Source organism: Neomonachus schauinslandi, chromosome 8 (genome assembly GCF_002201575.2).
Source record: "Neomonachus schauinslandi chromosome 8, ASM220157v2, whole genome shotgun sequence".
NCBI classification, from domain to species: Eukaryota; Metazoa; Chordata; class Mammalia; order Carnivora; family Phocidae; genus Neomonachus; species Neomonachus schauinslandi.
In genome coordinates, this window is record NC_058410.1 from 45294179 (window position 1) to 45311205 (window position 17027).

The window sequence follows — 17027 nt, forward strand, 5'->3', positions numbered from 1 at the left end:
TTAGTATTAGGATAGACTCACAGATTCTTTTTTTTTTTTTTTTTTAAAGATTTTTACTTACTTATTTGTCAGAGAGAAGAGAGTGTGTGCACACACAAGCAGGGGAAGCAGGAGGTAGAGGGAGAAACAGACTCACTGCTGAGCAGGGAGCCCGAAGTGGGACTCGATCCCAGGACCCTGGGATCATGACCTGAGCCGAAGGCAGACGCTTAACGACTGAGCCTCCCAGGCGCCCCTAAGGAAAGGAAATACTTTTAACACATTGAATAAAAAGAATCTGGGGTGCCTGGGTGGCTCAGTCGGTTAAGCATCTGCCTTCTGCTCAGGTCATGATCCCAGGGTCCTGGGATCGAGTCCTGCATTGGGCTCTCTGCTCAGCAGGGAGTCTGCTTCTCCCTCTCCCTCTGCCTGCCGCTTCTCCTGCTTGTGCTGTCTCTCTCTGTGTCAAACAAATAAATAAAATCATAAAAAAAAAAAAAAAGTATTTCCTTTCCTTAATTCATCTTGATCCTCAAATAGTACCAAATTTGGCTAGAGGAACCCCTACGTGAATATAATTCAGAAGTACAGCCAACAGGATTTACTGATGGAGTGAATGTAGAGAATGAGATAAAAGAGAAAGCAGGCAAAAAATGTTAAAGTACCTCATTTAATGATGGAAGATGAAATTCTATTAACTGATACGAAAAACTGTTGGCACAAAAGGTTCTGGGGGAAAAGAACAGGAATTACATTTTAAATATGTCAGGTTTAAGATGTCTATTAGATATCCAAATAAAGATGCTGAGTTTGGAGTTAAAAAGAAGATCTGAGGGGCGCCTGGGTGGCTCAGTTGGTTAAACGACTGCCTTCGGCTCAGGTCATGATCCTGGAGTACCTGGATCGAGTCCCGCATCGGGCTCCCTGCTTGGCAGGGTGCCTGCTTCTCCCTCTGACCCTCCCCCCTCTCATGTGCTCTGTCTCTCTCATTCTCTCTGTCTCAAATAAATAAATAAAATCTTTAAAAAAAAAAAAAAAAAAAAAGATCTGAGCCAAGCACTGAAATCTGGAAGTTGCTGGCATGTGGATGACATTTAAAGTCACAGAATGGGCAATATCAACAAGAAATTGAATGCAGATAAAGATAAGAAAAAGCCAAAACCATTCACTTTGTACTCTCAACTTTAGTAGAAAAAAGAGAAGAGGAACTAATATATGAAACTGAGAAGGAGCAATCATTGAGGTAGAAGGAAAACTTGAGAGTAGTGGCCTGAAAACCAAGTGAAAAAAAATTACATAGGAGGAGGAAGTGATCAAATATGTCATATGAAGGCAATAGATCAGGTAAGATGAAGACTGAGAAATCACCACTGTGATGTAGCAAGTCATTTAAGATGAAGTCTAAACACTGACCCCTGGATTTCACAATGTGAAGACACATGTGCCCTTAGTGAAAGCAGATTCAGTGCAGTGACTGAGGGAAAATTTTGACTGGAGAGGATTCAACAAGAATGAAAGGAGAGAGAGTAGACAATGAGAATAGACAAATGAGGAATTTTGCTATAAAAGGAAGCAAAGAAATGGGGTGGCAATAAACATGGGAGCTAATAGGGCTTTCAGGGACTAAGAAAAGATTTAACATGAGAGAAATAACAGTATATTTTTATAGTATTGAGAATGATGTAGGAGAGAGTAAAACAATTACTGATGTTGGAGAGGAAAGGAGTGATGCACCTGGAGCGATGACCCTAAATAGGGAAAACAGAAAGCTATGTAGTGTCCAAACAAAGGAATTGACTTTATAAAGAAGCATGGCTAAAGTAACCAACAATGACAGGAATGTATAGCAGTACAAATGATGACAAGATGGCAAATGTAATGATGGTAGTAATCTACGGAAGTTCTCTTCAGAGTGCTTCAATTTTCTCAGTGAAGGAGCAGGGTCATAAACTAAGAGTGAGGATGGAGAAGGAAGTAGAGGTAGGACGGAAGAGAAAATAAGAAACAGTCTCCTAATTAAGAAATCCTTTTTTTTTTGCCAGCTGTTAAAGTAATATCTACCATTATAAATGTGAATTGGCCTGAAATTAAGATAACCACATGGCTTCTCAAGATTCATATAACTTCTCAAAGTCCTTAATGTTCCATTAGATGTCTCATAAAGACAATAATTTTTTAAAAGGAAGCTTAGAAAAATGTGGTTTAGACTACCAGTTTTACAAATTATAAATTTTATAAATTTCAGTTTTTTTCAAATAAGCAAATTCTTCAGGCAAAGCATCTCTATGAGACAGTTTTTAAAAATGAGTCCTTTATAATAAAGTAGATGATTGTTATTATAAAAATTTTTTAAAATCTTTACTGCTTGTCTATGGCTAAAGAACTCTTAAAAACCATGTAATATAATTACACAAAAAGATCTCAAAATTTAACAATGCCTACGAAAAATTCCAATACTAAGTAGAAAAAAAAAGAAAAATGAAATATGGCATTTTAAACTAATTATATATTTACAACTATTATCGCATAATTATTATCTCAACATATACACATAGAGATGCACACTATTTTAAAAGCAAAGGGTAAAAACCTCCAAATTCTTAAAAGGAATGTATTTTAAAGAAATTTAAAATGAAAAGCAATGCATAAACCAAAGTTCATTGAGTAAAAACTCAATCAAAACACAGTTATCCCATACCATTTTTTAAGAGGTAAAATAAAGAAATTACTGTAATTGCTAAAACCATGAATCTATATATAATTAGCAAGCCAATTCTACATATGCAAGTTTAAACCTACAAATAGCTGGTGAAGGATTCACCATCATCAGTTGAATTGACCCTTATTATCTCCTCAGACAAAATATGAACATTTTTTTCCTTTCAATTCTATAATAATCATTGCTAAATGATGTTTTTATATAGAATGTTTAAAAAAAAAAGGTCATTGAGGGATACTTGCTACCACATAAATATTCTTTTCCTTGTATTATACTCAGTTCAAATACTCATCCCTTATCCTTCTACTATTAAAGTGAAAATTATAAAAAATTCTTTTAAACTAACTAAGGCCATTGCTGCAATATTATTTCATAACTTGCTTCCTTGGAGAGCAGTGGTATATAGTTTACTCAAAACTTTTCTAAGATATATATCTACTAAACCAAATTTCTGATTAAAACAGTAATTTGGGGGGTGCCTGGGTGGCTCAGTAAGTTAAGCATCTGACTCTTGATTTTGGCTCAGGTCATGATTTCATGGGTCATGAGATCAAGCCCCGCACTGGGGTGGGGCGGGGGGGGCCCATGGTCAGCATGGAGTCTGCTTGAGATTCTCTCCCCCATGTGCATGTGTGCCTTTTCTCTTCTCTCTCTCTAATAAATACAAGTCTTTAAAAAAAATAAATTTTGTTCCCTCTTTTATTTTTAGCATACTTTACAATGCTTTAAACTAGCTTCTTAGTCATATTACATACTTGTCAATAAACATGGAATAGAATAGGCATGGATGGTTACGGAAAAATTTTACGAATTATGATTGAACCCATAACATGCTATGGGGTGTGGTAAAAGATCAACAGATGATGGTACCAATGAGATTTTAAAGTCATGTTGGTGGTTCAGATGAAACGTGGCTAAAATGATCATGCATTTTTCAAACTGGAATGGTAAAAGTATAAATGAGAAGGCATACAACTCATGCATCATATTTTTCAATTAGGAATTTATTATTTTTTGCCCCCAGAAACTTTATCACTAAATCCTCACCAGATTTTGAGCTCTTCTTAGTGCTACAGTCAATGTTGCCCTTTCATTCATAGATACTGAATTCAAAAGAAGTATAATGGTAGCCCAGAAATTTACCTACATTCTGTCTTTTTAACATCTTATTGGTAAGAAAATAGAACTAGATTGGAAACTTATTAATAATCTATTCTTTTAGCAGAATATGAGCAGATGGGGAAAAAAATATTCTAAACAGATAAAAAGTACACCGAGAAAGCACAAGCCACTGTGGACTAATTAGTTTTCCAATTTTACAACTAATAGTGGACCTGGATGAATTACCTTAACCCTTTTGGGGGCTTCAATTTCATTTATAGGATATAAATGAGAAGAACTAGACTAGAAGATTTCTAAAGTCAACACTAACATACATAAACATCAAGTGACAGTGGTTGCTGAGAGGCAATCATGAGGTAAAATAAGAGTAGAAAGGGAAACTTCCTTTCTATTATATATCTCTAGACTTTGTATATGTGCAAATATTGTCTAGTAAATAAAGAAAATAATTGCTAAAAAACGGCATAACGTTCCTTCAATCTCTGAAAGTCTATTATAAGGAGACTTAATTAAAAGTTTATGTATATAGATTCCTTAATTTGTATATTTTACTCATACCTTACTAAAGTTTGGAGGAGGGTTTTTGCCTCTACATAAATTTGAGAGGGCCCATACGGCATTTCTGGTTGTTGTAAGTCTGTTTGAATTTGTTAATAACCTGCCAAAAAAAAAAAAAAAAAAAAATAGAAAAAAGAAAATTGTCACTTTACATTCATTTCTTCTATTTAGTTATTTTATATCATAAAATATAAAAATTCTCAATATACTTTATAACATAGTCAATGTGGTAAACTAGGAAAAGGTAATTTTAAAAAATCATTATAAATATATATAAATATATATTTAGCAATTATATATATATATCACCACTTTATTTTTAAAATTCTGAATCTATGATCTGAATGGATCCTTAGAAGACATAAAACGTGTTCAAAATAAAGGGTGTCATGGAAAACTGACTTATCTGCTTCTGTATACTTTATTTTTTTTAAACCTTGACAGATTTATTGTTTTAAGTTACAATATAAAGTAATAGATAATGCAATTTTGCATATGAAATCTTTACACTGGGGCTTTAGAGGAGCAGAAAAGGGAATGCATAAAGTCTTACCAAAAGTAGCCTAAGCATTACAAATTAAGACCAAATTATCTCAGTAAAAAAAAGAAAAGATACAAAATACTGGGTTTGGTGCTTAAAATTATTTCTATATACTTTAAAAAGAGTATTAGGATGCTGGGAGAAAGAAGAAAAGATGGCGGAGCAGTAGGGGACCCTATTTCAACTGGTCCCCAGAATTGAGCTGGATATCTACCAGACCACTCTGAGCACCCACGAAATCAGCCTGAGATGTAAGAAGATCTAGACTTCTACAAACAGAATATCACAGGCGGTTGGTTTCGAGGTACAAAGCGGGGAGCCGTGATTCCGCAGGCAGATATCGGAGGATAAACGGCAGCGGGAGGGAGCCTGGCTGTGGGGATCCTACACCGCCGGTGAGTGACAGCCTCGCTCACTGGGGACGGGGCACAGACTCGCAGACCGGAAGCGGTGGGGAAAGGACTTTAGGGCAGCCCCTGGGGCGGAAACTCTGAGCAGCGGGGTCCCCCGTGCGAACTGGGAGCGGCTGGCGGTTTTAGAAGCACAAAGGGCAGAGACCTGCTCAGACCTGGAGGCAGGACTGGGAGCGCTATGGGGGGGCGCACAACCCAGGCCGCTGCAGTTTATAGCAGCACGGACAGAAACGGAGACAGTGTGGCCTGGAGAGCTCACTGAAGAACAGATTGCGATCTCTCTGCTCTGAGGCAGAGGGTTGGAAACGGTCTCTTCTGCTCTGACTCTCGGAAGAGACGTGGAAAGCCGCCAGGGAAAGCCGCCAGAGAACAAAAGCCCCAAAAAACTGATTCCCACTAGCCCATTCCCCGCCACAGGGGGGCAGGGCAACTCTGCCCAAACAGGGTTGCCTGAGTAACAGCACAGCAGGCCCCTCCCCCAGACGACAGGCTGGGAAAACAAGAGGCCAGCAACCCTAAGGTCCCTAGAAAACAGGTGCATCTTGCTTGGGTTCTGGTCAATAATTTGGACTCTATACATTCCCTCAACCACCCATCAACAAAATGACTAGGAGGAGGAACCCCCAAAATAGAAAAGACTCAGAGATTATGACTTAATGCTGCAGATTTACAAATGGATGCAGATATAACCAAGATGTCGGAGACGGAATTCAGGCTAGCAATTGTGAAGACAATAGCTAGAATGAAGAAACCAATTAATGGCAACATAGAGTCTCTAAGGGCAGAAATGAAAGCTGAATTGGCAGAACTTAAAAATGCTATCAATGGGGCACCTGGGTGGCTCAGTCGTTAAGCGTCTGCCTTCGGCTCAGGTCATGATCCCGGGGTGCTGGGATCGAGTCCCACATCGGGCTCCCTGCTCAGCAGGAAGCCTGCTTCTCGCTCTCCCACTCCCCCTGCTTGTGTTCCTGCTCTCGCTATCTCTCTCTCTGTCAAATAAATAAATAAAATATTTTTTAAAAAAATGCTATCAATGAGGTCTAATCCAACTAGATAATCTAACAGCTAGGGTAAGTGAGGCAGAAGAATGAATAAGCGACCTGGAAGACAATGTAATAGATAAAAAGGGAAAAGAGGAGGCCAGGGAAAAACAACTCAGAATCCATGAAAATAGAATCAGAGAAATAAGTTACACCATGAAGCATCCCAATGTCAGAATAATTGGAATCCCGGAGGAAGTGGAGAGAGAGGACTAGATGTATTTGAGCAAATCGTAGCTGAGAACTTCCCTAATCTGGGGAATGAAACAAACATTCGCGTCCTAAAGGCAGACAGGACCCCTCCGAAGATCAAGGAAAACAGGCCAACACCCCGGCATGTAATAGTAAAACTTGCAAATCTTAGAACCAAGGAAACCATCTTAAGGGCAGTTAGGGGGAAGAGATTCCTTACGTACAGAGGGAGGAACATCAGAATAACGTCAGACCTATCCACAGAGACCTGGCAAGCCAGAAAGGCCTGGCAAGACATATTCAGGGTACTAAACGAGAAAACCATGCAGCCAAGAATACCTTATCCAGCGAGGCTTTCATTTAGAATGGAGAGAGAGATGCAGAGCTTCCACGACCGGCAGAAACTGAAAGATATGTGACCACTAAGCTGGCCCTGCAAGAAATATTAAGGGGGGTTCTATAAAAGGAGAAAGACCCCAAGAGTGATATACAACAGAAATTTACAGGGACAATCTATAAAAACAACGTCTTCACAGGCAACATGATGACAATTAATTCATATCTTTCAATAAGCACTCTCAACGTGAATGGCCTAAATGCTCCCATAAAACGGCACAGGGTTGCACACTGGGTAAAAAGACAGGACCCATCCATATGCTGTCTACAAGAGACTCATTTTGAACCTAAAGATACATCCAGACTGAAAGTGAAGGGATGGAGATCCATCTTCCATGCCAGCGGACCTCAAAAGAAAGCTGGGGTAGCAATTCTTGTATCAGACAATTTAGATTTTAAACTAAAGTCTGTAATAAGAGACACAGAAGGACACTATATCATTCTTAAAGGGTCTATCCAACAAGAAGATCTAACAATTGTAAATATCTATGCCCCCAACATGGGAGCAGCCATCTACATAAGCCAACTATTAACCAAAATAGTCATATTGATAACAATACGTTAATTGTAGGAGACCTCAATACTCCACTCTCAGCAATGGACAGATCATCTAAGCAAAAATTCAACAAGGAAACAAGAGCTTTGAATGATACATTGGACCAGATGGACCTCAAAGATATATACAGAATATTCCACCCTAAAACAACAGAGACTCATTCTTCTCAAGTGCACATGGAACTTTCTCCAGAATAGACCACATACTGGGTCACAAATCAGGTCTCAACCCATACCAAAAGACTGAGATTATGTGCTGCACATTCAAGGACCACAATGCTTTAAAACTGGAACTCAATCACAAGAAAAAATTTGGCAGAAATTCAAACACTTGGAAGCTAAAGACCACTCTGATCAAGAATGTTTGGGTCAACCAGGAAATCAAAGAAGAACTTAAACAATTCATGGAAATCATGAGAACGAAAACACATCGGTCCAAAACCTATGGGATACTGCAAAGGTGGTCCTAGGGGAAATACATAGCCATCCAAGCCTCACTCGAAAAAATAGAAAAATCCCTAATTCACCAACTAACTCTACACCTTAAAGAACTAGAGAAAAAGCAACAAACGACGCCTAAGCCACGCATTAGAAGAGAAATAATTAAAATTAGAGCAGAGATCAATGAATTAGAAACCAGAAACACAGTAGATCAGATCAATGAAACTAGAAGTTGGTTCTTTGAAAGAATTAAGAAGATCGATAAACCACTGGCCAGACTTATCCAAAAGAAAAGAGAAAGGACCCAAATTAATAAAATTATGAATGACAGGGGAGAGATCATGACTAACACCAAGGAAATAGAAACAATTATTAGAAATTATTATCAACAACTATATGCCAATAAACTGAGCAATCTGGATGAAATGGAGACCTTCCTGGAAACCTATAAGCTGCCAAGACTGAAACAGGAAGAAATTGACAACCTGAATAGGCCAATAACCAGTAACGAGATTGAAACAGTGATCAAAAACCTCCCAAAAAACAAGAGTCCAGGGCCTGATGGATTCCCTGGGGAATTCTACCAAACATTCAAAGAAGAAATAACACCTATTCTACTGAAGCTGTCTCAAAACATAGAAACAGAAGGAAAACTTCCAAACTCATTCTAAGAGGCCAGCATTACCTTAATCCCCAAACCAGGCAAAGACCCCATCAAAAAGGAGGATTTCAGACTGATAACCCTGATGAATATGGATTCCAAAATCCTCAACAAAATCCTAGCCAATAGGATCCAACAATACATTAAAAGGATCATCCACCATGACCAAGTGGGATTTATCCCCGGGATACAAGGGTGGTTCAACATTCCACACAAACCAATCAATGTGACAGATCACACTAATAGGAGTAGGGAGAAGAACCATATGGTCCTCTCAACTGATGCAGAAAAAGCATTTGACAAAATACAACATCCTTTCCTGATTTAAACTCTTCAGAGTATAGGGATAGAGGGAACATTCCTCAAGTTCATAAAATCCATCTATGAAAAGCCCACAGCAAATATCATCCTCAATGGGGAAAAGCTGAGAGCCTTTCCCCTAAGATCAGGAACACGTCAAGGATGCCCACTCTCGCCACTATTGTTCAACATAGTACTAGAAGTCCTAGGAACAGCAGACAACAAAAAGAAATAAAAGGTATTCAAATTGGCAAAGAAGAAGTCAAACTCTCTCTCTTCACAGATGACATGATACTTTATGTGGAAAACCCAAAAGACTCCACCCCCAAATTACTAGAACTCATACAGCAATTCAGTAATGTGGCAGGATAAAAAATCAATGCACAGAAATCAGTTGCTTTTTTATACACTAGCAACGCAACTGTAGAAAGAGAAATTAAGAGAAACGATTCCATTTACAATAGCACCAAAAACCATAAGATACCTTGGAATAAACCTAACCAAAGAGGTAAAGGATCTATACTCTAGGAACTACAGAACACTCATGAAAGAAATTGAAGAAGACACAAAAAGATGGAAAAATATTCCATGCTCATGGATCGGGAGAATAAACATTGTTAAAATGTCTATGCTACCCAGGGCAATCTATACCTTCAATGCCATCCCCATCAAAATTCCAATGACATTTTTCAAAGTGCTGGAACAAACAATCCTAAAATTTGTATGGAATCAGAAAAGACCCCGAATCACCAAGGAGATGTTGAAAAAGAAAAACAAAGCTGGGGGCATCACGTTGTCCAATTTCAAGCTATACTACAAAGCTGTGATCACCAAGACAGCATGGTACTGGCACAAACAGACATATAGGCCAATGGAACAGAATAGAGAGCCCAGATATGGACCTTCAACTCTATGGTCAAATAATCTTCGACAAAGCAGGAAAAAACAAGCAATGGAAAAAAGACAGTCTCTTCAATAAATGGTGCTGGGAAAATTGGACAGCCACATGCAGAAGAATGAAACTCGACCATTCTCTAACACCATACACAAATATAAACTCAAAATGGATGAAAGACCTCAATGTGAGACAGGAATCCATCCAAATCCTAGAGGAGAACATAGGCAGTAACCTCTTTGACATCGGCCACAGCAACTTCTTTCAAGATACATCTCCAAAAGCTAGTGAAACAAAAGCAAAAATGAACTTTTGTGACTTCATCAAGATAAAAAGTTTCTGCACAGAAAAGGAAACAGTCAACAAAACAAAGAGGCAACCCACAGAATGGAAGAAGATATTTGCAAATGACACTACAGATAAAGGGCTGGTATCCAAGATCTATAAAGAACTTCTCAAACTCAACACCCAAAAAACAAATAATCAAGTCAAAAAATGGGCAGAAGAGATGAACAGACACTTCTCTGAAGAAGACATACAAACGGCTAACAGACACATGAAAAAATGTCCATCATTATTAGCCATCAGGAAATTCAAATCAAAACCACATTGAGATACCACCTTACATCAGTTAGAATGCCAAAAATGGACAGGGAAAGAAACAACAAATGTTGGAGAGGTTGTGGAGAAAGGGGAACCCTCTTACACTGTTGGTGGGAATGCAAGTTGGTACAGCCACTTTGGAAAACAGTGTGGAGGTTCCTCAAAAAGTTAAAAATAGAGCTACCCTATGACCCAGCAATTGCACTCCTGGGTATTTACCCCGAAGACACAGATGTAGTGAAAAGAAGGGCCATATGCACCCCAATGTTCATAGCAGCAATGTCTGCAATAGCCAAACTGTGGAAAGAGCCTAGATGCCCTTAAACAGATGAATGGATAAAGAAGATGTGGTCCATATATACAATGGAATATTACTCAGCCATCAAAAAGGATGAATACCCAACTTTTACATCAACATGGATGGGACTGGAGGAGATTATGCTAAGTGAAATAAGTCAAGCTGAGAAAGTCAATTATCATATGGTTTCACTTATTTGTGGAACATAAGAAATGGCATGGAGGACATTAGAAGGAAGGGAAAAATGAAGAGGGGGGAAATCGGAGGGAGAGATGAACCATGAGAAACTATGGACTCTGAGAAACAAACAGGGTTTTAGAGGGGAGCGGGGAGGGGGGATTGGTTAGCCCGGTGATGGGTATTGAGGAGGGGCACGTACTGCATGGAGCACTGGGTGTTATACGAAAACAATGGATCATGGATCACCACATCAAAAACTAATGATGTACTGTATGGTGACTAACATAACATAATAAAATTAAAAAAAAAAAGCATGGAAAATAAAACAAAGAGTATTAGATTACATTTTTTTAAACCATGAAAATAATATGTTTCAGGAAGTAAGGAATACAGGGTCAAATTGAATGAAGATCAGCTACTGAGAAGAGATGTTTGTTTTGAACAGACCATATTTTTGATCTGCAACCTGTTACAAGTGAGAAACTAGGTTTAAAAAAGAAATCCCTATTCTGTAGTAACCTCAGCAAAAATGGTGGAGACAGTAACTCTGGCAGCCTGTTCCCCCCCCCCAGAAACAACCAAAAAAACTTGTAAACTTTGTCAGAATCAACTTTATCAGAACTCTCAAAGATAGTCAAAAGTTTATAGTAACCAAGAAAACTGTTAACTAGGAAAGGGCTGCAGTGTGGTAGGAGAGATTTCAGGCAGTATAATTTACCCTTGACCGACTCCCTTCCAAGTCTGGCAGCAGTCTTGAAGAAGCAAGCTAGAATTCCCACTGTGAGTTCCTGGTTCCAAAAAGGAGCTAAGGAAACTTGTTTCCAAGGAACTGTGTTTGTTGTGATCTGTGTGGGTGCTGCCAGAAGGATGGATTCAAGGGGCTTGCCTTTGCTTTGTCTTACTGGGAACTCTTTCATTAAGATCAACAGATAAATTCTCATCAAAAACCATGGATGGGAGCCTGGGTGGCTCAGTTGGTTAAGCGCCTGCCTTCAGCTCAGGTCATGATCCCAGGGTCCTGGGATCGAGTCCCACATCAGGCTCTTTACTCAGCAGGGAGCTTGCTTCTCTCTCTCCCTCTGCCTCTCCCCCTGCTGGTGCTCTCACTCTCACTCTCTCTCCCTCTGCCAAATAAATAAATCAAATCTATAAAAAAAATTTTTTTTTTAAAAAGCAACCATGGAGAACAGAAGGCAATGAGATTATATTTAAACTGCTAAAAGAAAAAGTTGTCACTTAAGAAATTCTATATCCTGCAAAACTATCCTTCAAAATATCAAAGAGAAAGTAAAAGATTCCCAGAACAACAAAGGTGGAAAAACTCAACACCAGTAGATCTGCTTTACAAGAGCAACTAAAAGAAATATTTTAGGCTGAAGTGAAAGGACAATAAACAATAACTCAAAACCAGAAGAAAAAATAAAGAACACTGCTAAAAATAACTATATTTGATAACTATAAAAGGTGGTAATTTTGATTTGTAATTTTTCTTTTTTTCTGTGATTTAAAAGAAATACATAAAGCAATAATTATAAATCTGTCTTAATCGGCATGCACTGTATAATGTTATTTTTGACAATAACTTAAAAGGGGTAGGACAGAGATGTACAGGAGCAGGGTTTTTTCAAAATATTGCAACTAAATTGGTATTAATTCAAACAAGATTACTGTAAGTTTAAGATATTAACTGTACTCGCTGGACTAATCACTAATAACTAAAAAATATACAGAAAAGGAAATGAGAAGGGAATCAATACCATATCTTACCCCAAAAGAATCAAACACAAAAGAACATAATAAGGAATTAAGAAACGAAAAGGATATAAAAGATACAGAAAACAACAAAATGGCAAAAGTCCTTCCTTGGGGCACCTGGGTGGCTCAGTCGGTTAAGCAGCTGCCTTTGGCTCCAGTCATGATCCCAGGGTCCTGGGATTGAGCCCCACGTCAGGCTCCCTGCTCAGTGGGGAGCCTGCTTCTCTCTCTCCCTCTACCTGCAGCTCTGCCTACTTGTGCTCTCTATCTCTCTTGTCAAATAAATAAATAAAATCTTAAAAAAAAAAAAAGTCCTTCCTTGTCAGTATTTATACTGAATGTAAATGGATCAAATTCTTGAATTAAAAGGCAGTGACCAGCAGAATACATTTTTTTAAAAACCCCAAGATAAACTAACAACAATCCATAAGCCATCTATAATGAACTCTACAAGATACTCACTTTACTTTTTTTTAAAGATTTATTTATTTTACAGAGAGGGAGAGAGTGTGTGCAAAAGCAGGGGAGGGGCAGAGGGAGAGGGAAAGAATCTCAAGCAGACATCCTGCTGAGCATGGAACCCCACATGGGGCGCAATCTCACAACTCATGAGATCATGACCTGAGCTGAAACCAGTACTCAGATGCTTAACCAACTGCGCCACCCAGGCGCCCCTACAAGATACTCACTTTAGATTTGAAAATAAATAGGCTGAAAGTGAAAGAATGGAAAAAGATATTCCATGCAAATAGTAACTCAAAGAGAGCCGGGGTAGTATCAGACAAATACACTTCAAGTCAAAAATTATTTAAAAGACAAAGAGGAACATTATATATTGATTAAAAAAGTCAACCCATCACAAAGCTCTAACACTCATAAACTTAGAAGATGTAACAACACAGCAAAATATACAAAGCAAAAACTGACAGACCTGAAGGGAGAAATACACAGTTGTACAATCATAGTTAGAAACTTCAATAAACTGTTTTCAGTAATGGACAGAACACCTAGATAGAAGATCAGTAAGAGAAAAAGAGGACTTCAAGAACATTATAAACCAACTAAATATAAAAAGACACCCTACACAACATTCAACTCAGTAATGGCAGAATATATATTCTTCTCAAGTGCACATTAAACATTCTCCAGGATATACCTATCATAGAGTAAGTCTGATATATTTTAAAAGACTGAAATCACACAAAGTATCCTCTCTGACCACAGTGAAACTAAAAATCACTAATATAAGAAAAACTGGAAAATTCACAAATATGTGGAAATTAAGAAAGCACACTCTTAACCAATGGGTAAAAACAAAAAACAAAACAAAAAAATGAGGAAATTAGAAAATATTTTAAAATAAATGAAAATGAAAACAAACATACTTAAACTTAATGGGATACAGTGAAAGCAATGCTCAGAGAAAAATTTATAGCTGTAAATACCTACATTACAGAAAGAGGATCTCAAATAAACAGCCTAAACGTCCATCTGAAGAAACTACAGAAATTAGAGCAAACTAAACCCAAAGCTAGCAGAAGGAAATAAAGAGCGGAAGAATAAATGAAATAAAGAGTAGAAAAACACTAGAGAAAATGAACTAAACTAGAAGTTGATTCTTTAAAAAAAAAAAATCAACAAAATTAACACCTTTACTTAGACTGACAAAGGAAAAAAGACTCAAACTTAAGAAATGGAAGTGGGGAGGGGCAGGCGCCTGGGTGACTCGGTTGAGGGTTTGACTCTTAATTTTGGCTTGGGTCATGATCGCAGGGTCATGGGATTGAGCCCTACATTGGGCTGTGCACTTAGTCTGCTTGTCCCTCTCCCTCTGTTACCCCCTCCCCACCCCCAGAATAAGCACAGGTACACACGTGCGTTCTCTCTCTCTTGTGCTTGCTCTCAAATAAATAAATAAAATCCAAAAAAAAAAAAAAAAAGAAAGTGAATTACTACTGATTTTCCAGAAATAAGAATGTAAGTATAAAAGAATACAAGAATACTACGAGCAATAGTAATCCAACAAATTGAATAGCCCGGAAGAAATGAATAATTAGAAACACATAAACTACCAAACTGATTCAAGAAGACACAGAAAATCTGAATAGGCCTACGACGATTAAAGGTATTGATCAGTAATCAAAAACCTCACAATAAAGAAGAGTCTAGCACAAGATGACTTCACCGGTAAATTCTGCCAAACATGAGAAAAACTGAATCCTTCTCAAACTCTCCCAAGAGATAGAAGAGAACATTTCCAAACCTGTTTTATGAGCCAGCATTACCCTAATACCAAAGCCAAAGACATCACAAGTACAGACCAGTATTTCTAAAAAATACACATGCAAAAATCTTCAACAGAATCTAGGGAAATTTAATCCAGCAACATATAAAAAGGGTTATATACTATGACTTAATGGAATTTACCCCAGGAAGACAAAGATAGTTCAATGTACAAATAATAAATAATAAAATACACATTAAAAGAATGAAGGGGAAAAAAAACCAAACATGTGATCCTGTCAACTGATGCAGAAAAAGCATTTAACAGACCCCAACACTCTTTCATAATATCAACAAACTAGGAATAGGAGCAAACTACCTCAACATGATAAAGAACATTTATGAAAAATCTGCAGCTAACAACATATTCAATGGTGAGAGTGAAAGCTTTTACTCAAGATCAGAAACAAGATGAAGATACCTGCTTTTGCCCTGTTATGCAACACTGTACTAAAAGCTCTAGCCAGAGCAATTAGACAAGAAAAAGAAATAAAGGCATCCAAATTAGAAAGCAATAACTGAAACTGTTACTATTCACAGATGACATGATCTTATATAAAGAAAATCCACAACAAAACCCCACTAGTGCTAATAAATGAATTCAACAAAGGTGCAGGCTACAAGATTAAAACACAGAAACCAACTGTATGGCTATACACTATCAATGAAAAGTCAAAAAAAATTTCATCTAAAATAGCATCAAAAGAATAAAACACTTAGGAATAAATTTAACCAATTCTGTACTCTGAAAACTAATTTATATGGAATTGCAAGGAGCCCTGAATAGCTAAAACAATCTTTTTTAAAAAAGACTTATTTATTTGAGGAGTGCCTGGGTGGCTCAGTTGTTAAGTGTCTGCCTTAGGCTCAGGTCATGATCCCAGGGTCCTGGGATCTAGCCCCGCATTGGGCTCCCTGCTCAGCGGGAAGCCTCCTTCTCCCTCTCCCACTCCCCTTGCTTGTGTTCCCTCTCTCGCTGGCTCTCTCTCTGTCAACTAAATAAAATTCTTTAAAAAAAAAAAAAAGATTTATTTGAGAGAGAGAGAGAGCATGCATGAGCAGGGGGAGGGGCAGAAGGAGTGGGTGAGGAAGACAGAGGGAGAGAGAATCTCAAGCAGACTCTCACTGAGCACGGAGCCCAATGCGGGGCTCAATCTCACAACCCATGAGATCATGACCTGAGCTGAAATCAAGAGTCAGACACTTAAGTGACTGAGCCACCCAGGCACCCCAATAGCTAAAACAATCTTGACCAAAAAAAGAAAACTGAAGGACTCACACGTTCTGATTTCAAAATTTACCACAAAGTTACTGTAATCAAAACAATATTGTACCATTCAATGAGGAAAGAATACTCTCTTCAATAAATTATGCTGTGATAAGCAAATGCCCTCGCATCATTTAAAAAAATTAACCCAAAATGCATCAAAGATGCAAATGTAAGAGCTAAGACTGTAAGACTCTTTGAAGAAAACATAAGGGCAAATATTCATGACCTTAGATTTGGCAATGGTTTCTCACATACAACACCAAAAGCATAAGCAACAAAAGGAAAAAAATATATAAATTGGATTTCATCAAAATTAAAAACTTTTGTGACTCAATGGACACTATCAAGAGTGAAGACAGCCCAGAAAATGCAAAAAAAAAAATTGTAAATCATTAATCTGATAAGAATATATTCAGAATATATGAAGAATTCTTACAACACAGCAACAAAAAACAAGTAACTGAATTAAAAATTATTCAAAGGACTTAATAGACATTTCTCCAAAGAAGATATAGATATAGTCAACAAACCCATGAAAAGATGTTCAATGCAAATCAAAGCAAAAGTTATAGAGTTGCATACAACCCAGCAATTCTTTTCATAGGGATATACCTAAAAAGAATTAAAAAGTACTGTTCAAACAAAATCTTGTACTTGAATGTTCAGAGGAATACTATTTAATCAAGAGGTGGAAAATAAATGACCATCAACTGATGACTGGGTGAACAAAATGTGGTACATCCATACAACAGAATGTTATTCAGCCATAAAAATAATGAAGTACTCATACATGTTATAATATGCATGAACCTTGAAAACAATATGC

The 17027-nt window shown here is 37.7% G+C and overlaps 1 protein-coding gene across 1 annotated transcript in view; it reads right to left on the bottom strand.

Moving 5' to 3' along the window:
* Positions 1-17027, bottom strand: part of KPNA5 (karyopherin subunit alpha 5) — a 50109-nt gene that overhangs the window by 16649 nt on the left and 16433 nt on the right. Inside the window, exon 8 of the mRNA XM_021693444.1 lies at positions 4379-4478. Coding sequence (XP_021549119.1) covers positions 4379-4478 — 100 coding nt within the window. The remainder of the gene's footprint in view (positions 1-4378; positions 4479-17027) is intronic.